Source organism: Oncorhynchus masou, chromosome 1, assembly GCF_036934945.1.
Source record: "Oncorhynchus masou masou isolate Uvic2021 chromosome 1, UVic_Omas_1.1, whole genome shotgun sequence".
NCBI classification, from domain to species: domain Eukaryota; kingdom Metazoa; phylum Chordata; class Actinopteri; order Salmoniformes; family Salmonidae; genus Oncorhynchus; species Oncorhynchus masou.
In genome coordinates this window covers 40955348-40980947 of record NC_088212.1, presented here as the reverse complement: position 1 = coordinate 40980947, position 25600 = coordinate 40955348, and the positions used below count along the sequence as shown (strand labels likewise).

Here is a 25600-nt window from a genome sequence, read left to right as displayed (position 1 = left end):
AAAGCGCTCAGAGACGCTGTTATCAAAGGAGCGTTGCCCGGCTCTGCTTCTCACGCCCCCACACCAGGTGGAAGGGAAAACAGAGTGTGCGCATGTGTGTGTCTGTCCATACATCTGTGTGGGTGTGTGAATCCTCAAGCAAGACATAAGAAGGACAAATAATCCTCAGTATTGCTGCTTCCATCTAGGTGAATTTATCGTCTAGGAGAGACAACCCCCCCCCCCCTCGTAGCATTAAATCACAAATCACTCCCGTCACGAGGCTAGTAGAATAACAGCGTAAGACTAGAACACACATACACACACACACACGCAAAAACATGAGGAGGGATGATGATGGAGGCGGGGACAGAGCCAGTCTCTGATCTCTCCGGTCACCGTGGTAACAGAGCTCCCATTGATCCTCTTGGGAGAAAGGCCAGGCACCATCCTACACACGCACGCACGCACACATGCAGAGAGAGTGAGTGTGTGAGAGAGAGGGAGAGCTTGCTGGTCTAAAATGTTTTGTATGTCTCCTATCATGAGCTCTTCCAATATGTGTGTTTCAGGTGAGGCATCGCTGGTGTGAGCTAGTGATCAAACACAAATACGCTCAGGCTTATGGAGATGTGGAACACTTCCTCATACACGACCAGGTAACACTCACACACACGCTGCCTCTCTCTCTCACACAACACAGACTCTTGTGCAAAAGCATGTTGTGGGTGTGTATCTGTATGTTAGGCTGATTGTATTTGTGTGTGTTGTCTCTCCAGGCCATGGGTGTTTATCTGTATGGGGAGCTGATGATTCAAGAGGACTCTAGACAACAGGCTCTGGCCAGGCGCTGCCTCTCTTTGGTCCAGAACGAAATGGACAAATCAGCTCGCAGAGTGGTAGAGGAGATGGTCCTATGAGGTGGCACACAAAAGGTACTGCCCCACCCAGCTGTGCCGTCTCAAAATTATAGGTACCATTTGTTTCTGAACATTATTATGTTAAAAGTGATAATGGTCCCTTGTTGATTATGCCCTGGTTAAAGTGGGATCATATTGCTCTGAAATTATTTTGTATTATCTCTAGCCTCAGTATGGTAGATAGTGGGCAGACATGTACTTCCTCTTCAGTGCTATGTTTTCTCTAGCTCCTCTGCCACGTTTAGATGTGTGTAATGGGTCTTGTTTCGGAGTGCTACTGTAAAAGGACTCTTTGTTTCTGGGTGTAGTGACTTGGCCACCTCTCTCACACATTCCTCCTTGAGCTCTCTCTCTCTGTGTGTGTGTGTGTGTGTGTGTGTGTGTGTGTGTGTGTGTGTGTGTGTGTGTGTGTGTGTGTGTGTGTGTGTGTGTGTGTGTGTGAGCGAGAGAGTGAGGGAGAGAGAGAGAGCTCAGAACGCTGCCTTTTCTGTGGTTTCTCAGGAGCGCCGTCAGGATGTGTTTGTCAGGGCAGGAATTTGGGAATGTGTTCCTCAAACAAACAGACAGTAGAGAAGGAGAGAGAGAGAGGACTGTGTCTCCGGTTAGCCCTGTGCAGCTTTTTACTGTGTTTACCCTGAAATTCCTGTGTGTGTGTGTGTGTTTGTAACTGCACTGTCACCCACTGGGAGGGAAGGTGGTGTCCGGCTTCTCATAACAGCAAGGGTTTTATTTGTTTCTTCTCTCCCAACGAGGAGAATAGAAGAGAGATTTATAATTCAGACCGAGAGGGAGAAGGCGTGAGGACGGGTCTCTTTAAAGGAGTAGAGCAGGAACACTAGAACTTGTCCTAAGAAAGCACGGGCCATTCAGGCTACCTCGCCCACTTCCAAGTCATGTCCAATCAATTGAATTTACCACAGGTGGACTCCAATCAAGTTATAGAAACATCTCAAGGATGAAAAAATGGAAACAGGATGCACCTGATCTCAATTTGGAGTCTTACGGCAAAGGGTCTGAATACTTATGTAAATAAGGTATTTCTGTTTTTATTTGTAAAAAAAATATATATATATAATCTTAAAACCTGTTTTTGCTTTGTCATTATGGTGTATTGTGTGGAGATTGGTGAGGAAAAAAACGATTAGATCAATTTTAGAATAAAGCTGTAACGTAACAAAATGTGGAAAAAGTCATGGGGTCTGAATACTTTCCAAATCCACTGTATATGTGAGAAGGCGGTTCTTTTCGGAGGTGCTGCTAAATACTTGCCCAGGTCAAGCAGAGAGACATACAGGCCTCACCCCACAGATAGATACATCCTTTATCAGGCCGTGGCCAAGCAAGAGCAAGACGGGAAGGGTGCTTTCATCCACACAAACACAGAGGACAGCTTTATGTGTGTGCAGAGGGGAGGAGAAAGGTTTTCCAGGCGAGCGCTCTGTCTGTCTACTCTGACAAATCACTTTACACCCGCGCACGCACGCACACTCTGCTGAGGCCACAGTCCGTCAGCCTCCTGTCACAGTGGCTCTCTGTCACTGTCCACAATAACATGTCTCCCTGTCCGTCAATAACAAGACGGCCGGTCCAAGCTTTCCTTCTTTCTCACCCCCCCCCTCTCTCTCCTTCTCTTCGCCCTGTACATGCCTGTGGAATCCCTCCTGATCCGCTTACTGAGGGGCATATCGCCGGTGTAGCGGAGCATAGCGAATGGCAGAGGGGGCTTTGGCCTTTCATGTCTAGGCTGTAATGGTTACTGGTGTGATGACGCTGGGGGGGAAAAGGGAGAGACGGTGTGAGAGAAAGGGAGAGACGGTGTGAGAGAAAGGGAGAGCGAGGATTGACAGGTCTCGCCTTTAATGTCAGGATTCTGAGGGTTCCTGGCACAACTGAGCTAGGGATAAAGAGAAGAAAAGAGAGAGAATGGGAGAAAGAGAAGAAGAGAGAGAATGGGAGAAAGAGAAGAAGAGAGAGGAAAAGAAAGAGAGAGAGAGTATCCTGGTCTTTCATGTCTGCCTTGGGAGGGTTCCTGGCGTGCTGATTTGTGACTTAAGATAAAATCACATTGCCAGGGATTACCACCCAGGCCAGACCCTGCCAGCTGCTATGACAACCGGAGGCTCCACCGCTCAGCCGCTTGTAATAATAACGTCAAATAAGACATGATGATCTGACAGGGTGTGTTTGTGTGGGTGATGATGAGAGGCCCCATGTAGGGGGGAGGGGCAAACTTTTGGATTATGTGTGTCTATGTGGGTGTCCATGTGCAGCCCTGTGCATGGTGTGTCTGTGTGTGTGTGTGTCCACCAGTCAGGCAGTGACCACTCTCCCACCAGGTACAGAGCTTAGCTGATTGGTGAACAGTGATTGATCTCCTTTGTTCACAGTGGCTAAGTTCTGCACCTAAGGAGAGAATGACGCACCTGAATCAGACAAAGAGAGAACAATGGAGAGAGGTGGAATGAGAGGATAAGTTGACAACATTTCCCCCCCCCCCCCCAATGTGTTAAACCATATGAACACTTTTGCATGCAAGAGAAATTCCTGTCTCCTGTCTCTGCATGTCTGAAGATACCCTACGCTGGAGTGGAGATGTGCAGTCGGGATTCAGTAGTGAGTGAATGTGCTCCGTGGGAATTCAAACTTTGAGTCTTTAAGCCAAGCGTTATGCTCTCCTGCCCATTCGGTCTCTGTTGCTCTCGTCATCCTCTCTCTATTCTCTCTCCCCTCCCTTTTCTCAGTTTCTCTCGTCATCCTCTCTTTCTCTTTTCCCTCTCCTTCATTGTCTCTGTGAGCTCTCTTTTTCTCGCTCTCTCTGGGTGGACTGATGGTGATGGGGAGGGATGTGGGACACAGGAGACAGTGCTAATGAAAATGAGGAAGACAGGCATTGCTAATGCTGCTGCTCAGTGAGCCACTTTGACAATGGGCCCTGGAGGACCGTCTTCTTCCACTTCCTTACCTTCCTCTTCCTTTTCGTTGTCCTCTTATTTTCAAACTCCAGCAGCACTAACAAATATGTTCAAGTCCAATTCGGTACAGCAGTATCTGTGGTGGATCTTTGCTATAAAACTACCAGATCGTTCAACGCCATTTCTTCTTTGAGCGTATGGAATCGTAAATAAATCTTTGGACGTTGAACTGTTGAACAAGCTCAGACCGTAACTAATCAACGGCCCCGGAGTCAATCAAAGGCGCGTTGCCGCCAAGAGCATTGCACTTTACTTTAAAAATAATTTTAAAAAGGTGATTAAGCTTGAGCTGACTTCAGCAGAATGTCAGGAAAATTGCCTTCAAATGGCCAATGCTTTGTGCTGCTCTGTAACGCACTTTTGATTGTATCCCGACCAATGGATCAGAATGAACATACTGGACTGGAAAGGTAATTGTGGTGTGGTCGGTGGCAGGGTGGGAAGCGGTAGGAGAGCTAGTATAGCCCTATGGTCTTTTCTTTCTCGAACAAAATGGCCGCTGTAAGCGAGGACAGATGTGTGAATTAGAAATTAGGTCCATGTGGAGCCTGACTGGAAAATGCTATATTTAGGGCCCGTTACAAGAGTAATGACTATCAAAGGCTTCTAAAAGAGAGGAATTACCATCGGAGACGATATCTAAAGCCTGATTTATTATAGCCTAATGGAAGAGGAATGGGCTTGCACATCAAAGCACGATGAAAATGTATAGAGAGGACATTTTCACTCTAATGCCAGAAGTAAACCTACATTTGTTCACTTTAATATCCTAAGTAAACCTCACTTTTTTCTATTTTTATAAGCTTACTGTGAGGTGCCATATTCCTGGTGTGGGACTAACTGTTTTCCCAGCTTGGCTCCAGCACCTCTGACTTGCTATTGGTGTTTTAATATGGAGCTGAATGCATGAATGGAACTCTGAGAAATCAGAGCCATGTTAGAATTACAGCCACCTGTTCTTACTCAACCGCTTTCTGTGAGAAGTTACTGTTGCATTGTGGTTGAATATAGGCCCTCAATTCATATTGGAAGACTGTGAAAGAGGCTTGCCTCCCTGAGATGCGGGCGTGTCTCAGCAACAAAGACCAAAGGCAACATTTAATTACAAAGAAGAGAGTGAGGACTAGTCTAGGACTGTGCCTCCTGTGCCTACTGAGCTGATAACAGTACTACTGGATGACTGGCTCAGTTCAGCAGGAACAGGAGTCCAGCCCATACCAACACACGGCCAGACAGGCAGCCATCGGCATCATCCTCCAGCCCTGAAGAGCTATGCAACGACAACACACATGACTGATACCCTCAGCGGACGCATACCAAATGGCACCCTATTCTCTATTTAGTACATTACTTTTGACCAGAGCACATTCCCTACATACAGTGCAAAACACACAAAGCAAAAACAGGTTTTTAGATATATTTTTTAGAATTTATTTAAAATGTAAAAAGAAAACAGAAATAAGTGTTCAGACCCTTTGCTATGAGACTCGAAATTGAGCTCAGGTGCATCCTGTTTCCATTGATCATCCTTGAGATGTTTCTACAACATGATTGGAGTCCACCTGTGGTAAATTCAATTGATTGGACATGATTTTGAAGGGCACACACCTGTCTATATAAGGTCCCACAGTTGACAGTGCTCGTCAGAGCAAAAATTAAGCCATGAGGTCAAAGGAATTGCCCATAGAGCCCCGAGACATATCTGGGGAAGGATGCCAAAAAAATGTCTGCAGCATTGAAGGTCCCCAGAGACACAGTGGCCTTCAACATTATTAACTGCAAGAAGTTTGGAACCACCAAGACTCTACCTAGAGCTGGCCCTAGGCCAAACTGAGCAATCGGGGGAGAAAGTGCCTTGGTCAGATAGGTGACCAAGAACCCGATGGTCACTCTGTCGTTTCTCTGTGATGGTTGTCCTTCTGGAAGGTTCTCCTATCTTTGCAGCACTCCACTAATCAGGCCTTCATGGTAGAGTGGCCAGACAGAAGCCACTACTCGGTAAAAGGCAAGATTCTCTGATTTGATGAAACCAAGATTGAACTCTTTGGAGATCGAACATCTCTGGAGAGACCTGAAAATAGCTGTGCAGTGACTCTCCCCATTAAACTTGACAGAGATTGAGGATCTGCAGAGAAGAATGGGAGAATCTCCCCAAATACAGGTGTGCCAAGCTTTTAGCGTCATGCCCAAGAAGAGTCGAGGCTATAATCACTGCCAAAGGTGCTTCAACAAAGTACTGAGTAAAGGGTCTGAATACTTATGTAAATGTGATATTTACATCGGTGTTTTCTGTTGTTGCCATTTTGCTTTGTTATTATGGGGTAGATTGATGAGGGGGGAAATGATTCAATCAATTTTAGAATAAGGCTGTAACATAACAAAATGTGTAAAAAAGTGAATAGTTTCAGAATGCACTGAAATGTGCTATGCCTATGGGTCCTAGTCAAAAGTAGTGCACTATACAGGGAAAAGGGTTTCATTTGGGAAGGAAAATACTCCCATGACTGTATTAGGAACTGTACACCAGCTGTTATTGTATGTTCTCATAGCAGCTTTCTTTTCTCCCACTGTTCTCTTTTGTAGGCTGCCCAGCTGCCCGCCTTGGGACATGGAAGGGAGAGGAAACACTGAGAAAGTAATGCTCTCACTACTTCCCCTCCAGACAGGAAGACCAAACGCCAACCTGTTTTCTTTCCTGCATGATCAATGAAGTTAAAGCACTGTATTGTACATACTAATAGTAATAGGTGATGTGTAGATAGGTCTGCGTCCCAAAATGGCACCCCATTTCCTATATAGTGCACTACTTTTGACCAGTGCCCTATTAGCCCTTTGACTTTGGGCAAAAGTAGTAAACTATAATGGGAATATGGTGTCATTTGGTACACCCATAGTTATGTTCTCCAGAATTCTCAAAAATATAGGAATCGAAAAGACTATTCTCATGGCATTTGTATAAATATAATAATGCCTCTTTACTGAACTTTCTGATTTAGCCTCAGTTTCAATTCTCCTCATTAGGAAATGCGACTGAGAATGAGATTTGGGTCTTGGAGGTGTCCTTTGATGTGGAGATTTGGGTCTTGGAGGTGTGCTTTGATGTGTCTCTTGTGTGTTTGAACGTGGGATCGTTTGTACATTCATTCTGCAAAAAAAAAACAGTACAGCTACAGTCACTCACCCTTCTAGATAACTTGAAACAGTCTAACCAGGTCTTGTGTCTGGAAGCCACCTGCAGATTCATACTACAGCTATGACAATCAAGTTTGTATTACTAGTAGTATGGGTTGGGATTATGGTTCATTTTTTTTAAAGCTAGCTAGCTACATTACACGGCCCATCAAGTTAGCCAGTTGTATCTGGGGGTGATTACGGCCATCTACTGTATTTCATGAACATGTGTACATGTCTAGACAATAGTGACCCATCCACTTAGCTGGATGTGGCTGGGGAGTGGTTATAGCATGACCCATCCAATGTAAACAAGTGTGTCTGGGTAAGCAGCTGATAATGATCAAATATTTTTATCTGGACACTTTCTGTTTTTTGATATTGCTACTAATCAAATATGTAAGTAAACATTTCACTGTACCGTTTACACCTTTGTATCCTGTGCATGTGACAAATAAACATTGATTTTATTTGATATAGTGTTTTTACCAGAGAAGGTCATGTGAAGAACAACATTACCTGCACCAAAGTCAGATTACGATATAGGCCAAAGACTAGATAAAATGTATTTTTACCTGTATTTTTCCTTATTGTAGGCTAATACTTTTACCACTTTTAGTCTTGAAATCTTTGGTTGTTTACCACACTACCTTACTCACTCGGTTTAGCACATGGCCTAACATGTGAATCCACTAAGAGATGGGTGGGGCAAAGGCTTAAGAGGGTCTGAACAGTGCTCAATAAGTGTATACAAAAAAGAGCTCTCCAGAAGGTGTACCAAAACATTGAAGGGCTATTTTCTCAAAAGTGGGGTTACAAGTTTTTTCTAATTTCAAAGCATAATTACTTTCCCATTGTTCCTCAATTGCAGTGTATGATATACCATTTGTACCTCTGAGTCTCTACTTTTATCCAATGTATAAAATAAAAATTGACATTTGAATTTGAAAAACATTTCAAATTTTGCTACATACACTACATGACCAAAAGTATGTGGACACCTGTTCGTCAAACATCTCATTACAAAATCATGGGCATTAATATGGAGTTGGTCCCCCCTTTGCTTCTATAACATCCTCCACTCAGCTGGGAAGGCTTTCCACTAGATGTTGGAACACTGAGGTCAAGCACTGATGCTAGGCCTGGCTCGCAGTCAGCTTTTCAATTCCTCCCAAAGGTGTTTGATGGGGGTTGAGGTCAGGGCTCTGTGCAGATCAGTCAAGTTCTTCCACACCAATCTCAAAAAACATTTCTGTATGAACCTCGCTTTGTGCACGGGGGCATTGTCATGCTGAAACAGGAAAGGGCCTTCTCCAAACTGTTTCCACAAAGTTGGAAGCACAGAATCATCTAGAACGTCATTTTATGCTGTAGTGTTAAGATTGACCTTCACTGGAACAAAGGGGTCTAGCCCAAACCAATTTTAGCTATGGAGATTGCATGGCTGTGTGCTCAATTTTATACACCTATCAGCAATGGGTGTGGCTGAAATAGCCGAATCCACTCATTGGAAGGTCTGTCCACATACTTTTGTATATATAGTGTAAGACCAAATCGAGGCGGTCGGTCACATACCCTATATTGCACATATTTTAGTTGTCTCATTAGATACTTTCAATATTTATGAATTTCTGCAATGTATAGTTGTTTAAGGTCATTTAAATTTGGAGCTATTGACATTTTGAAAATATTGTCCCATGTACATTTTGTAATTTACTGATGGTCTCTAACTAGTCCCATAGGGATGTCGAATGTCAAACCCAACTGACCATGGGCATTAGAATCACATGGGCATTAGAGTCACATGGGCATTATAATCAGATCGAGTACAGCTGAGTCCCAAATTGATGATAACTTCGGTGCTGCCAGCTGTGGGCAGGATTAAAATAAACCCAAGGAAAATTCTTACGATATTTCTGTGACATACCATTTTTTCCTAATTATCTAGCAAATCTCAGTTTTGGACGAGACTGACTTGATGACCAAAATTATCCTATTTACACTTTGTAGTCAATTTTGACACTAGAATAAATGTTTCTGATTAATATCAGTGCCACATAACCAGGTGAAGCTGGTTGAGAGAATGCCAAGAGTGTGCAAAGCTATTCATCAAGGCAAAAGGTGGCTACTTTGAAGAATCTCAAATATAAAATATATTTCGATTTGTATAACACTTTCTTTGGGTACTACATGATTCCATGTCTGTTATTTCATAGTTTTGATGTCTTCACTATTATTCTACAATGTAGAACATTTAAAAAATAAAAACCCTTGAATGAGTAGGTGTGTCCAAACTTTTGACTGGTACTGTACATGTGATTTTATTGTTTTGTCCTACATGTGAGTCAGCTAATATACAGAATAAAAAAAAAAAACATGACTCAGATCAGGTTATAGACCATTACTCTGATTGTAATAATTAACAAATTAGAAATATTTCCATATTTATAATGAGACTTGAAGAAGGGTTGACGTCACATTTCTTTAGTATAGGTTTGTACCATACAATGCAGTATAGTTGGTGTAGAGGCATTCTGTAGAGAAAGACATTGTGTCCATATCAGGTGCTGTTTGCATGTCATTTCCCTTCTTCATATCAACGGATGTTTCCCCATGTGTGTGTAATGAGAGGAATGTGTTCTGAGGCAATAATATGAGTGGAAGGGTTAGGGCACGTTTTACGACTTGTTGCTCCTGCATGGCTAACAGTGTGTCCTGATACGTTTGTGTGTCTAGTTGTGACTGTATGTCCTCCCACTGTTGTATCTGTAGCGTCTGTTTGTGTGTATCCTGTCAGTGTCATAGCGCCCGGTTGGTGGAACGGCCTGGCACGGCTGTGTGTGTATCCCATCGCTGCCATAGTGGCTGTGTGTCTGTCATGTTTTACCATGTGTGTGTGTGTCGTGCTGTGCCATGTGTGTGAGTGTCCCCCGAAGAGCCCTGGTCCTGAGCGTAACTCTGTCAGTGAGGCTGGAGGAGGCTCTCTCTCTGTTTAGTCGGAGCTCAACCATGTCGAGAACACACACTGCTTCACGGACCAGCCCTGACCGCTGCACCACCTGGAACACACACCACACACGATATACACAGGTATATTAGAGCCAGACAATTGTGTTCACATAACAGTGACGCCATCATGAGCAGAGAGGGATGGAGAGAAAAAACAGGTTCTTTGCTCTGTCTGTCTGTCACACACACACACACTATTTGCTTCTGAGGTTTGGTCCAACAGAAACGGTCGATTCCCCTTCTAACGGTACCCTTTACAGAGCAGACCCTACTAAAACGGGAGTATCAATGAACATGATTGTGGACAATGAATGGTCGGTTTGTCGCATGCGGCATTGAGGTACCGCGAGCAGCATTTTAGCTACACACTGTTATGTGCAAGCTGTGTAGTCCGTGTTTTATAAATGTGCAACGAGCATAAAAAGATGCATTTATATACGGAATTGGTAACTCGTTCTCATTCGGAGATATAAGCATCTAATCCAGGTAGACCACTGGAGTTCAACATCTTAACAAAGTGAACAGGCCATGTTGTTCAAACAGTTGGAGACGGACAGGAGGGTGTATTCGTAACAGTTCAACTGTTCTACCTTGTTAGCAAGCAAATAGATCCAAGTTGGCTAGACTTCTAAAGATTAGCTGGCTGCTCCCGAGCACGTGGGCTTGTGCTTCAGAGATGGTTTATGAGACCTGTGTTCATTTTCTGTCATTCCTGCGAGAAGACGTTGGTCATTATTAGCAGATGTGCGAGGTTCTGGTTAAATATGTTACAAAAAAGGCATTTTTTATAGACAAGACTTGAAAGTCAGATCAGTAATTATTCTAAAAAAAAAGCAGGTTAAACTATTTTAATGAAATAATGAAATTATTAGTGGATCTTATGGTTGTGGAAGGCTATATATTTAGCCTAGGTATAACTTCACAAGCCCTGGATTTGTTCTGCTACTCCGGACTGTTTGAAACGCACGGTCTCGACCTTTAATTATGAAACAATGCTTATTTAGAGAAAACCGTTTAAAAATATTTAAATATACACCGAGTGTACAAAAACATTAAGAACACTTGCTCTTTCCATGACACAGACTGCCCAGGTGAACCAAGGTGAATGCTACGATCCCTTATTGATGTTACTTGTTAAATCCACCTTAAATCAGTGTAGATGAAGGGGGAGAGACGGCTTAAATAAGGACTTTTAAGCCTTAAATGATTGAGATTGATTGTTGTATGTGTGCTATTCAGAGGGTGAATGGGCAAGACAAAAGATTTAAGTGTCTTTGAACAGGGTATGGTAGTAGGTCCCGGGTGCACCGGTTTGTGTGAAGAACTGCACCACTGCTGGGTTTTTAACTCTCCACAGTTTCCCGTGTGTATCAAGGACATCCAGCCAACTTGACACAACTGTGGGAAGCACTGACATATTGAGTCTGTTCTGAGGACAAAAGAGGGGTGCAACTCAATATTAGGAAGTTCTTCATGTTTTGTGTTTTGTTGTTTGGTTTTGCGTTGTGCGTGCATCAAGAGGGGTAAAAGTTGTGATCTCACCATGCGGACTATCTCACTGGCACCACTCAGGGGGTTGTGGGAGAAAACTGCAAAGTTGCCCAGGAGGCTGACGACCAATAGCGAGTCCCGGGACGGCTGCTGGGGGACGGCTGACATCAGCTCGGCCAATGACTGCAGTCGGTCAGCAGGAAGGGGAGGAGCCGAGAGCAGGAAGAGTGACCTCAGGTGATCCCAGACTTCTCTGGCCGCCACCTGGAAACAGAAAGAAGGAACGGGAGGAAACTAGCTTCAGCTGGAAGCCTGTCGTTTTCAAATGTAGTCGTTTTCCACGACAACGACCGGACGGATAGGCGCAAAAGAATGTCTTCAGAGTCAACCAAAGTTTATGCCCTCTATAGACCTCAACTTCTCTCTGACCACAGTGTGTGTAGGCCCCTCAGGGTAGAGAGGAGACATCCAGGAGACACAGGAGAGATGAAACCCAGGAATAGCCAGGCAGACGCACTCCGAGTGGGATCAATACCAGATCAGCCTCCCTCACCCTTCTCCCTTTCTCCCATTCTTTTTCCCTTCCTCTCGCCTTCTAACCCGGAGAAGCAATCTATTATTCATCCCTCAGTCCATTATTCATCTATCTATTGGCCAAGCTATTCTGAGACCAGCCATGACAGGTTAGTAAGGACAACGACATCTACACTGAGTAAACAAAACATTTCCATGACATAGACTGACCAGGTGAAAGATATGATACCTTATTGATGTCACTCGTTTAATCCACTTCAATCAGTGTAGATGAAAGGGGAGGAGGTAGGTAAAAAATTATATATTTTTAAGCATTAAGATAATTGAGACAAGGCAAAAGATTTAAGTGCCTTTGAACGGGGTATGGTAGTAGGTGCCAGGCGCACCGGTTTGTGTCAAGAATTGCAACGCTGCTGAGTTTTTCCTGTGTGTATCAAGAATAGTCCACCACCCAAAGGACATCCATCCAACTTGACATAACTGTGGAGTCAACATGTCCCGGCATCCCTGTGGAATGCTTTCAACACCTTGTATAGTCCATGCCCAGCAAATTAAGACTGTTCTGAGGGCAAAAGGGGAGGGGCTGCAACCTAATATTAGGAAGGTGTCCATAATGTTTGGTACACTCAGTGTATAGAGGGAGTTGACAACAGTAACCCTTTCCATCCAGCCAACCAGTACATACCAGCTGCTGTGTCCGGTGGTGCCCCCTGTTGGTAGGGTGGTGATAGAAGGTGAGGAGCCACAGCAAGGGGCCACAGTCCTGAGGTCTGGCTGAGACCAGTAGTTGGTTGGCTACCTCCAACCAGTCAGCACACTGCACCAGCAGGAACCAGGCCTCAAACACTCCACACTGACCCCTGGAGGACAACACACACACAGGGAATTAACCTAGCACCCAATCATCATCTGAGAGATGGCGGGAAGATGAAGGGCGTGTTCTAGAACATGCAGAGAGAGAGGGAGAAGACAGAGAAAGATAAGGAAGAAGATTAGTAAGAGATTAAGACGATGAGATAATGAAGGGGAATCACTGGCTGGGTACGGTTGGGAATTTGGTATGGCGTTCCGGAATAGAGCGGTCAAGATAATGGGCCAAGTTAAAAGCCACAGCTGAAGCCACGATTGCTCTCTCTGTTCTCAGTGTTCTCCCCCCCCCTCCTCTCTCCCCCCCCCTCTCTCTGCTATTGATTTCTACCACTCTCTCTCTCATTCACTACAATCTTCCCCCTCTGCTCTCTAGCTAAGAAGCTTTAATACGTTGGTGGAATCAGGAGTGAGTAGTGTGTTCTGATTCGGGGGATAACACAAGCGATAGAACAATGTGATACAGTAGAAGTCGGAGTCATTAAAACTCATTTTTCAACCACTCCACAAATATCTTGTTAACAAACTATAGTTTTGGCAAGTCGGTTAGGACATCTGCTTTGTGCCTGACACAAGTCATTTTTTTACAGACAGATTATTTCACTTATGATTCACTGTATCAAAATTCCAATTCAGAAGTTTACGTACACTAAGTTGACTGTGCCTTTAAACATCTTGGAAAATTCCAGAAAATGATCTCATGGCTTTGAAGCTTCTGACAGGCTAATTGACATAATTTGAGTCAATTGGAGGTGTACCTGTGGATGTATTTCAATGCCTGCCTTCAAACTCAGTGCCACTTTGCTTGACATCATGGGAAAATCAAAAGAAATCAGCCAAGACCTCAGAAAAACAATTGTAGACCTCCACAAGTCATTCTTGGGAGCAATTTCCAAATGCCTGAAGGTACCACATTCATCTGTACAAACAATAGTACACAAGTATAAACCACATGGGACTATGCAGCCGTCATACCGCTCAGGAAGAAGACACGTTCTGTCTCCTAGAGATGAAACTTTGGTGCGGAGTGCAAATAATCCCAGAACAACAGCAAAGAACCTTGTGAAGATGCTGGAGGAAACCGGTACAAAAGTATCTGTATGCACAGTAAAACGATTCCTATATCGACACAAAATAGATGGCATCATGAGGAGGAAAATTATGTGGATATATTGTAGCAGCATCTCAAGACATCAGTCAGGAAGTTAAAGCTTGGTCGCAAATGGGTCTTCCAAATGGACAATGACCCCAAGGATACTTCCAAAGTTGTGGCAAAATGGCTTAAGGACAACAAAGTCAAGGTATTGGAGTGGCCATCACAAAGCCCTGACCTCAATCCTATAGAACATTTGGGGGCAGAACTGAAAAAGCGTGTGCGAGCAAGGAGGCCAACAAATCAGACTCAGTTACACCAGCTCTGTCACGAGGAATGGGCCAAAATTCACACAACTTATTGTGGGAAGCTTGTGGAAGGCTACCCGAAACGTTTGACCCGAGTTAAACAATTTAAAGGCAATGCTACCAAATACTAATTGAGTGTATGTAAACTTCTGACCCACTGGGGATGTGATGAAAGAAATAAAAGCTGAAATAAATAATTGTCTCCTCTATTATTCTGACATTTCACATTCTTAAAATAAAGAGGTGATCCTAACTGACCTAAGACAGGGCATTTTTACTAGGATTAAATGTCATGAATTGTGAAAAACGGAGTTTAAATGTATTTGGCTAAGGTGTATGTAAACTTCCGACTTCAACTGTATATGGGGGAAAATATCATATAAGCAGCAGCGGGGAGAGAAAATAGAGGTGAGGTGATGCTGGGAACCGCATCATTGGAGCTGAAGAGACATAGCTCATAAAACATGAACAAGTCCCAGACACACAGATCATAACCAACTTGAAAAATGAAGTTCGAAGTTGTACAGTCTATTACAAATTTATAATTGTTCATATTTATTGCTAGACTGACTGAACCAACGTCAGCACTCTGTGCCTGACTAATGAAAAGCCCAAGGTATTCCCCTCTCACCTGTTGCCTTCTTCTTCCTCCTCTTCCTCGGTGAGTCTCTGTAGTGATGCAGTGATCCAGGCCAGGTGTTCTGGCCACGCCTCCTGGGCCATTTCTGGGGGCGGGGGAAGGAGATGAGAGGGATGCATAACTCAAACCATGCATTGATGTCAATTGGTCGCACGCAAATACTCAATCACTCACACAAGCTGGCAGGCAGGCACGCACACACAGTGTGTAATGATTAACTTTGAGTGTTGGCTGGTAGCCAGCATGTTCCTAAACGGCAATGCTAGATGTCAATAAGCCATGCCTGCGGGGTACTTGGGTTTGGCAACACACTTTAACATACCTCAGAAAAAAATGGCTAGGTGCAGTGAAATGAGTTGTTCTGCGGTGAAATGAGTTGTTCTGCGGTGAAATGAGTTGTTTCAGAGGGTCAGCCATAGTAGGTCGGCGCCCCTGGAGCAAATGATGTTAAGTGCCTCGCTCTAGGGCAGATCGACAGATTTTTCACCGCGTTGGCTCGGGTATTCGAACCAGACCTCTCGGTTACTGGCCCTAACTGCTAAGCTACCTGCCATCCTAGAACATTCAACATACTCATACAGGTATAGCCAAGACTACTCTGGCAGATGTGGATAACTGTATCATTCTGTGATGAAACATTCCCCTACACAAATAGACCAATATCCAAGCGCAGTAGAGATTGATCTTGATCACTTTAAACATTACTGTGATGAAAGCAGATATATTGAGTAAAGGGTAACCAAGGATAACGCTCAGTTACTGATATGATCTTGTGAGTATTGATGATGGAGAGGAATAATGAAAATTAGTAACTACCTTTTTCAAAGTACCATGTAGCCTAGTGATTAAGAGCGTTGGGCCAGTAACCGAAAGGTCCCTGGTTAGAATCCCCAAGCGGACAAGGTGACAAATCTGCCAATGAGCAAGGCACTTAACCCAAATTGCTCCTGTAAGTCGCTATGGATAAGAGCGTCTGCTAAATTACTCAAATGTAAAAATGTTAATCACTTACTGATTTTAATGTAGCTGTTACACAGATGTTATAAGTAACAGTTATTGATTGGTGAGACACAGAAAGCCATTCATTCACTCAGAGGGTAAAATGATTTACACATAAGAGATCCCACACACATCCTACCTGAAGGATGGGTCAGCAGAGGGGCCAGTAAGCTCTGGGGTGTGTGTGGGAAGAAGGCCTTCAAGGACACACACTCCTGAAACAAGAGGCGCGCACACACAGGTAAGAGGCAACAGACAAAGTTAACCTATAATACAATGCAGAACATTGCCAAGACAACAATGCAATACATCTAAAAATCCCAACTGTACATCCCAACCTAAAGGCTGTCAAATGAACGTTTTGAAAAACATCAAGGCTTTTCCACTGCTAGAACAGAAAGAGGACCAAAAAGTGTGTGTGTCCTAGAGAACTGACTACACTGTAGATTGTATGGATGGAGGACCCCTATAGCTGGGCCTAAAGGTGTGGCTGGCTGTACAGTTCAAATAGGGGTGAGCTCTATCTCATGATTTGTTGAAGCTAAGGGATAAGGGTGAGTGTGTGTGTGTGTGTGTGTGTGTGTGTGTGTGTGTGTGTGTGTGTGTGTGTGTGTGTGTGTGTGTGTGTGTGTGTGTGTGTGTGTGTGTGTGTGTGTGTGTGTGTGTGTGTGTGTGCTTGGTGGTGCAGTATGGGGTGGTATGTAGATTGATGTGTTATTGAGAGTTGAGATGGAGTTCATATACTCAGGTAACACACCCTATAGTCGTGGTTGTAGTCTAGGCAACCTATGACTGTTCTGCCTGCTTAGGAACACCGAAACAGAACCACTAGAATGGGTAGCCCAATTCAAGTCAATGATGCCATTAATGGATGGACTGGTGTTCATTTTGAGTGCACCCATGACTTTACCAGTCAAATTGCCTAGAGGTTCCAAGGCAATTCTATTAATTATATTTCTATGTTTAGGAGCCTCCATACCTGAGGCTGCAGGGCTGCCAGTTCCCTGAGGAAGCAGATGGTGAAGGTGTGGATAAGAGATAGCAGAGTCTGGTTTCCCTCCACCTGCACCAGCATGGACCTACACAGAGCAGAACAGGACAATTAGCCTTTACCAGGAAACTAGGCTTATGATGCACGTCACTACTTCACAGTAGAGGCATTTGAACATAAACATTTATTTTGATCAAAATGCATTTTCCGGCAGAAATGCCTTCTGGAACATGTGAACATGTGCCTTAATAACAAACATGTATTCCATCCGTAAATACAAATAAAATTGTTCAATTACGAGCCTAGTTGGTTTAGCCATGGAAAAAGTCAGGAACCTTCCCGCTAGCCATGATTGGCTGAGATAATGGATAGGCTGGACATGCCAGGAGATGAGTTTGTATTGGTCTGCCATGTAGCATGCTTCTATCTATAATGTGAGTTGCTCAGTATATGTTGATAGTCCTTTCTACCGCTCTGTTTCAGAAAGATATAATGTTAGCTATCGAGAACTACAACAGTTTGACTACTTTAATCAACAACATTGATGCCTTGAATTTAGCTGTGTTTTCGACAGAAAAAAGTGACGGGCTACTTTCTGCACACGCCACGGTCAGTGTGAACCGGAGTGACTTGACACAACGCTGGCAGAACAAGATGTAGCTACAAACAAATGTTAAATGGTTCCAGTCTACCGTAAAGCGTTCATCCATGAGTCTAGCTACATTTTCAGACATTATAAGTTTCTAATTTAGTCAGAAAGTCATTTTCATTGCAAGTTAAAGTGTACTGCTAGCTAGCTAGCGAACGTTAGCTTGCTGGCTCGCTAGCTAACATTATGTGTATGATCTGTGTAGTAATATTATTTGAATCAGAAATCCATTTGCATTGATAGTTATAGACTAATGTTAGATAGCTAAATTGAGCCTAGTTGGTTAGCTTTAGCTACCTGCAAATTCATACTACGGCTATGACAATGTTTGTATTGGTAGTAGTATGAGTTGGGATGATTCCAGTTCATTGTTTAGCTAGCTAGCTAGCTACATGTCTTAACAGAAGACTCCACTTCTCCAGATGATTACATGACCTATCAAATCCAGGTGTGTCTGGTGGTGACTACGGCCATCTATTGTATTTCATTAATATGTCTAGACAATAGTGACCCATCCACTTAGCTAGATGTGTCTGGGGAAGTTTACAGCTCTTCAGTAGGTGTACAAAAACATTCAAGGGCCATTTTCTCAAAAGTGGGGTTACAAGTTGATCAACTTTCAAAGCAAAATTACTTTACCATGGTTCCTCAACTGCAGTGTATTATATACCATTTTGTAGCTCTGAGTTGCTAGTTTTATTCAATGTAAAAAAAAAAAATCTAAAATCGGGGCGGTCGGTCACATATACATATCAGTGAGTAATCAAATTGTTTACAGTAGGAATATTGTATATCTACTTTATTCACTTCTGTGAATGAAGCGTCCCAATGGCTCACCTGAAGATGTCGTTCACTATTAAGAATATGGAGCCGTGCTGGGAGCAGGCTTTAGGCTGAAACACATACAAACACAAACATGGTTACATATCAGGAGTCGCCTGTATGGATCAATTCATCTCATACACCACTTGGTGTCACTGTTGCACTGTCTACCCTCATCAAAATGACACCCCCATTTTCATACGCTGTTCCTTACCATTCGTTTACCAATATTCTACTCTCTCTCTCTCTCTTCTCTCCATCTCCTAATGCAGCGCGCCATCATGTGTTTTAGATTCAACACGTTTTAAAAATGCCCCTGTGAAAACATTCAACAGCTGCACTGTACATGCGTGCCTCGCTCTCTCCTCGCGTCCTCTCCATGCATCTTTTACCCCCAGAACAACCTTAATTATGCTCCCTCCAATCCCTCTCATGGGCTAGAAGGCAGTAAAAACATGCCACCTTCTGTTCCTCTCATAGCAATAACCCTTCATATAGGAAGACCACATGTCTCTCCTGGGCTTTGATCCTATATGAGAGAGGAAGGGAAGGAGGAAGAAAGAAAGAGAGCAAGATCATCTGTGGGAAAATGCTGATTGCATATTTCAAACTACCACCAGTACTTCGCCGACCCATCCCAACGCCAACCACCATCACTCCAACTTCCATCTCACCCCACCCCTGGGCTCTGGTCAAAAGCAGTGCACTACATAGGGAATAGGCTGCCATTTGGGACACAAAGGTTGGAAGGTAAAAGGTTGGCGAGACCAATGCTAGAGACAGCCTAATTGATGCTCTGCTCCAACCCTGGAAGCAGAGGCAAGAGTAGTGACACTGCCCTAGCCACTGATCTACGGTCAGTTTTACCTCCCATTCCACCAATGGTTGAGGAAGATTTAGAGAGGATGAGCTGATCCTAGAACTGTGTCTAAACTCGTAGCAGATACTGAATGGGAGGTGGTCTTTGTAAAGGTAACTAGCCCCCTCTAGTGTTCATATTATGTCATTGCACCATCCTACCCAAGACCTACTCCATACACTGGACATCCCATCCTCAAACTCCCATCAACAATCATGATACATACATCTCATGCAGTACGTTGCCTCTCCTCTGCTCAGTTTAACAAATGAGAGATCAAATATGACAATCCTGGAGCCATATAAAAGGTGTGTGTGCGTGCATGTGTGTGTGTGTGATTGAGGGATGATGGTTTCCCCTAGTGAAAACAGATGGGTTTTTAGCGTCCTCCTCCATACATTCCACTAACACTTTAAGGAGGGTCAATTACAGCACGCACCAAACATCCTGTTGTTGGCAGCCTAGCCGGGTCCAGGAAGGCCGTGTGTATTGTTATTGGGGGAGGAAGAGGGAGAAAGAACTCCAAACAAGAATGTGATACAAATTTTTATTTCCCATTTTTGATTGCAGTTTAAACAACTGAGGGAGAGAGGCGAGCCAGTCAGCTCCTAAGCCTTTCACACACTCACACGTACAAACAAACACGTGGGAGCACGGGCACACCCACACGGACACACACACGGACACAAACACACGGAAACACACACACACACACACTACATGTCTCTATGATCCAAACAAACAGAAAGGCTAGGTGAAACACAACCGAAGCTTCCCTCGCTGTTAACGAGTTACGACAGACGCAGCCAACCAGATGCACTCAAACAAACAAAGTTGAAGACGCGCGCGCGTGTGTGTGTGTGTAAAACGCCAACGTGATAACGACAGGCCAATCAGCAGACGGATGAGGTAGAGTAAATAAACAGATCGAGGCAGGATGGAGTGAGGGATGGACGAAGGAGTAGTTTGTGTAAATAAACACACACACAGTAACAGAGAGACAGAATTGTTTACAGAAGTCCCCTCTCTCCAACACACCTGATGAGCAGCTTAGATTTAACTCGATATGAGAAGGGGGAGATGGAGAAAGCTGCACGATTAAAGTACGCCTATACTGTAGATGCTGTGCTTTCCTGAGTGTACACTGTAGGGCCCCAATCCCTCTCCATCTCGGTAGAGGTAGAAGTTGCCCCTGACCACAGATCACAGGAGGCTGCTGAGGGGAGAACGGCTCAGAATAATGGCCCGGAACCATGTGTTTGATATATTTGATACCATTCCGCTCCAGCCATTACCACGAGCCCGTTCTCCCCAATTAAGATTCCACCAACCTCCTGTGCCACAGATCTAGGATCATATTACTCTTCCCCTAATTCTCTACTTACCATTTGGGAGGGGGGCATACCTGACCCTGTATCATTGGTTAGAGGTAACTTCTGCCTACTCCAAAATACATACCAGTAGTGAGTGAGTGATGGTGTTCTCTAGGTTGTGCGGTATGGAGGCTGGGTTGGAGAGCACAGAGTCCAGTAGAGACATCACTGCCCCCTCTAGGCTGGCCAGGTTATGGCACCACAGAGACACCACTGCCTGGGCCTCCAGAGACACACACTTTCTGCAACACACACACACAAACATTCACAGTGAAGGTCAGTGAGGTGTCAGTCAACAAGATGTACTGAATGAAGCAGTGTGGTTGGCCTGGTGGTGAGACTCCTTCAAACCTCAGGGAGTGTGACATCGCGACATGATTAGTATCGGATATCCCAGACCTTGGAGCAACGTAAGCTAGGCAACGGTACAAGGCCTGGGGAGAATGTCGGCGTCTCTCTGACATTTTAAAAGGGGGAAAACATTTGTTCCCAGGAGGTTGATCTTCAAATAGAACTCTCCCAACAAGTTTGGGTAGGCGGGGCATAAAACACGGGCGGGAATTGTGCTCATGGTTAACTAGGCAAACAAGTGCATACGGCAGTGACCTTACCGGTGACGCGCTCCCCATTTCCGACTTGTCCTCTCTTGTCTCAACTAACGCCGGAACTTCTACAGAGGTGTAATCTGGAGCATTGGTACATTGCCGGAAGCAACCAGTCTGTCTAGAGAGACTACTGCATGATAGGTTTGTGTTCACTAGCATTCTTGTTTTCTACACTTCCAGCTCTCTGGTTCCTTCAGAGCTCCAAACACTGAGGGTTTAAGCCGCTGGAGAATGTTTTCACACCCTCGGTCCTAACCTGGAGTAGGCGGAGCTTACAGCATCCAGGAAGTCCTGGCTGAGGGCTGCCTTATCGCAGGTCACCGGCCGCTGCAGTAACGCAGCAATGAGAGGAGCAGTCTCAGGACATGTGACCAGGGGGACACATGCCACTGATGCAGCAAGAACGCTGTCACACGAACACCTGGGGGAAATGAGGTCACATCAGGGGAACGGAACAGAGCTAGAGTTGGGACAGTGCATGTGGTGGAGAGTAAGAGGAACAGACGCAGTACCTCTGGTTAGGGTCAGCCAAACTGCTGCAGCTCTCCCCAACCTCCTTCACTAGCAACCACACCATCTGACCAGCCAGAAGGACAAGTTACAGTACATACAGACACACACACACATGCATAGACACATATGCAGGCGCACTTACACAACACAGTTATGTAAATAAATATTATGAAATCTATGACCTTTTAAATAAGATCCTTCATTAAATGTGAAAGAACATCAACGAGCATTCATACCTTTCTTAGAACCTTTACATTGTATTCCTTTGGCGGCAGGCCCATATGTTTCACTAACATATGTGTTGCACTGTCCTCTTCTTCTGTAGCAAGCTGACATAACACATTCTGGGAGGAAAGAAAATGTTCAGTAGGCTCCCACATGAAAAAAATACTACAGTATACTATCGTACACATTCAAAAGTATTCACTGTGGGGGTTTTTTACTCGACTTTACTGTAGTATACTGTAGTATTTACTGTGGTGTTTTTGCAGAAATTACTTTAGTATTTACCTACTAAATGTTTAGGAAACCTACTAAATGTTCCATAATATAGGTAGGTAGGACAGGGGTCTGAATTGATAGTTCAGAGCTTCTGCTCTGTTCTATAACCTGTAGGGAAAACAATATGGTCTACACATGGCATGTAGGTTTCTCACTTATGGCACAAATTGCAATATGGGGAGGGGAATGGGCAGGATACATGCTAATTAAATACTGTAGTATTTACTATAGTTAAAAAAGTGTAGTGTTTTTGCAGATAATACTTTAGTATTTACTATAGTATTTTACAGTATACTACAACATTCTTTAGTAAGTACTACACATGATCGAGGGATACTACAGTGTGTAGCGTAGCATTCTACAGTATACTTCAGTTTACTATATAATTCTATAGTAAGTACTGTAGTATTCTATAATAAACTAGTATTTTTTTTAATGTGGGCTAATGATACATTTGACAGTATAAATGACTAACCTGATATAGTGTTTGAGTGTGTCTACAACTTCAAAGCTAATGAGTACATAGCATGATCATATGGTATCATATCATACCAACCACATGTGGACTAGAAAGACATTCCAGTGGCTACATGAGAGCGCATGTATGGACAACATATGAGCCACTTCAGAAACTAACATTCTTCTACGGGGGCCCTGGTTTTAACAAGCATATTTCAGAGGGGGTCTCCGATACACCAAAAAAACCAAACATGTATAAATCAGAGTCACAGAGTGAAGAATAATCTCATAACTAACACTAGCCCTATCCTCCATTCTAGGTCCTACCTAGTCCTCACTGGACAACACAGGAAAACAACACCTGGGGCCCGTTCAGTAGGCACCAAACAAGAGAAAACACATTGAAACAGAACAAGTAGCCTAAGATCGCAAATGTTCACTGTGTGTGTTGTGTGTATTGAGTTGTGTCTCAAACACACGTTGCCAGTTTAACTTAGCCAACATGCCACAGTCTCATAGACACACAGTGGAGCCCCCCACAGCAGAGACCCCACAGCAGTCTTCCTGTAATGCTGGGGCAAAATAGGAGGATCAGTTTTTCCATTTAGATCACAATGAATAAGACAACATGGAGAGGGGGGGCACCTGATCCTAGAGGCTTGATACATACGGCCCCTTGTCAACTGTACAGTGTAAGGCAAGTCTGTGCTGATGCACTGATCTAATGCTAAGCCCTCTCAGATGTGGTAGTGCTGGAAGGGTAAGCCCTAAGTCCAGGGCTCAGTTAGGGTGCTGCTAAAGCCAATACGCTGGTGGTGGTGTGGAGATCACACTTTCCTCTTTCACCTTTTCACCTGACAATAATAACTGAGTGAACATTCTGCAGCTATTCACTTTGATCGCAGATACTATACGGTACATCCTCATGACTGGAGCCTTGAATCCATTCAAAAGTGCAAAAGAGCCAGATGAAACACTATGGATCGAGGACTACTGGTGAGTAGCAACTGTAGATTAGTAGAAATGTGTGTGTGTGTGTGTGTGTGTGTGTGTGTGTGTGTGTGTGTGTGTGTGTGTGTGTGTAGAGAAGACTGGAGATCAGAGACAAGATGTGGGACAAGAGAGGAAACAGAAGATGTGAGATGAAGGAGAGAGAGGAAGGGAAGGAGACTGGGGAAGGACTAAGAGCCCTGAAGAGAAAGGCAGCCAGTCAGTCAGTGGGCTCTGTGGTTTCACACACATACAACCCAGGGCTGGGCAGAGTGGGTTAGTGGGGAGCGCAGAGGAATGGAATGGCGAAGGAGAGAGAGAGAGAGAGAGAGAGAGAGAGAGAGAGAGAGAGAGAGAGAGAGAGAGGGAAAAAAGGTTCCAGTCAGACTCTCGGATGTGGGACGATGAGGGAGAGGAACAAAATGGATGGGTGGCAAATGTTTGAGTTGTTTTTCTCTGGAAGTCTGTAGTTAAGCTGGTCTTGGGGGCACGGACATACAGTTGGCGAACAGAAATCACTCCATAAGTCTAAAATTAAGAAAGAAAAAACAGTGCAAGGACTTGGGCTGGTTTTGATGGGCGATTCTTTGACTGCTGTTAACAATTACACAGTCATGATCGAGTTCTCCAAAACCCCTAAGAGACTGAAGTACTGCCTACGGTGAAATTGGTAGAGGACGAGCAGAAAGGGAGAGAAGGAGAGGAGAGAGAGGGAGAGAAGAGAGAAATCAGATAGTGACAGTGATGTAGTGGTGTCTGGAGAAGTGAGAATACTAATTTTGCCCAACATTTTCCAAACAGCCAGCCCGAGGAAAGAAAGGTGCCCTGTGTGAGAAATTCTATTAGAAACAGTGACATACACTCTAAAATGATAAATCCCACATTGGTCTTTCACAATCAGGCCAATCCAAGCGGTACTGTGCAAGTAGACTAATAGTCGGCCAACTATTGAAATAGATAAATGAGGCTGTCAACTGAGTCAGAAATTCACCAGTTTCAGATTTTTCTACATTTTTTCAGGTTTTCGCTCTCAAAGTCACACTTTTGTTTTTACAGTAAAGCAAACAAAAAAAGGTATGTTCCAAGTCCACAACAATGCTTAAACCACATCAGGAGACCACCTTTCAGGTCTGTTTTTTACCCTTTAATTCAAGTGTGCAGGCACCTAGAACTGTTGGTAGGTTTGCACTGTTTCTGTAGCACATGAGATGGAGATTGCAAAATAAATGGCCACTTGTTTGATGCAAATAATCATGATATCATTCTGACAGGTAGGCAGTTTAATAGAGAAGGGTTTTGGGAAAGCCTTTCCATCTACCAGAAGACGAGCAGGCCTATCATTAGCATCGCTATATTCTGTTTGAAACCTGGACGTTTTACTTCATATTTTGAGGCATGTCTTACCTTGCTTCAAAGTAGTCTATAGCCAAAATCCCATAGAAGGGATTTTGGAGGCAATTATTTTGATAGACTTCCTCATATGAGTTCTCCTGCTCTAGGCTATTGGTTAGCCATGATTGGCTGAGATAATGTGTTTGGCTGGCTCGATCAAAAAAAGTAAATGCAGCCCTTAGCTATGTAGCCACCAGCACCCATCAAACACTATACCCAGTCTGATGTGGAGGAGACAGGGATAGCCGGCTTGGTGCAGAAGGAAGGCAGAGAAGAAAGGATGAGATGGAGAGAAGGAGAGGGGGTCCCATAATGAGAGAGTTGTGATACACTGGGGCTCCAGAGCACTGCCACTCCTCCCTTTCCCTTCACCACTTCACACAGCACCAAATGCTGGGCTCACACACACACAGAGACGACCCAAAGTTTCTGATTTAATAACATGCTGATAATAATAACTTTA

General features: G+C 44.1%; 2 protein-coding genes across 8 annotated transcripts in view; one reads left to right on the top strand and one right to left on the bottom strand.

Moving 5' to 3' along the window:
- The window catches only part of aopep (aminopeptidase O (putative)), a 125898-nt gene extending 118381 nt beyond the window's left edge, over positions 1 to 7517 (top strand). For 3 of the 5 annotated variants that reach the window (XM_064971833.1, XM_064971810.1, XM_064971819.1), the window contains 3 exons: positions 552 to 638; positions 759 to 914; positions 6455 to 7517. In XM_064971833.1, coding sequence (XP_064827905.1) covers positions 552 to 638; positions 759 to 899 — 228 coding nt within the window. In that variant the 3' untranslated portion in view covers positions 900 to 914; positions 6455 to 7517. Of the gene's footprint in view, positions 1 to 551; positions 639 to 758; positions 953 to 1819; positions 1934 to 6454 lie in introns of all 5 variants that reach the window. The other 2 variants (XR_010456325.1, XR_010456324.1) reach the window with 2 other exon arrangements.
- Positions 7518 to 9069: 1552 nt separating this feature from the next.
- Positions 9070 to 25600, bottom strand: part of fancc (FA complementation group C) — a 46504-nt gene continuing 29973 nt past the window's right edge. For all 3 annotated transcript variants that reach the window (XM_064971855.1, XM_064971863.1, XM_064971873.1), the window contains 11 exons: positions 22032 to 22139; positions 21795 to 21859; positions 21539 to 21703; positions 20763 to 20919; positions 18461 to 18516; positions 16963 to 17062; positions 16123 to 16198; positions 14976 to 15069; positions 12762 to 12936; positions 11594 to 11806; positions 9070 to 10101 (listed from right to left, as the gene is read on the bottom strand). In XM_064971855.1, coding sequence (XP_064827927.1) covers positions 9919 to 10101; positions 11594 to 11806; positions 12762 to 12936; positions 14976 to 15069; positions 16123 to 16198; positions 16963 to 17062; positions 18461 to 18516; positions 20763 to 20919; positions 21539 to 21703; positions 21795 to 21859; positions 22032 to 22139 — 1392 coding nt within the window. In that variant the 3' untranslated portion in view covers positions 9070 to 9918. The remainder of the gene's footprint in view (positions 10102 to 11593; positions 11807 to 12761; positions 12937 to 14975; positions 15070 to 16122; positions 16199 to 16962; positions 17063 to 18460; positions 18517 to 20762; positions 20920 to 21538; positions 21704 to 21794; positions 21860 to 22031; positions 22140 to 25600) is intronic.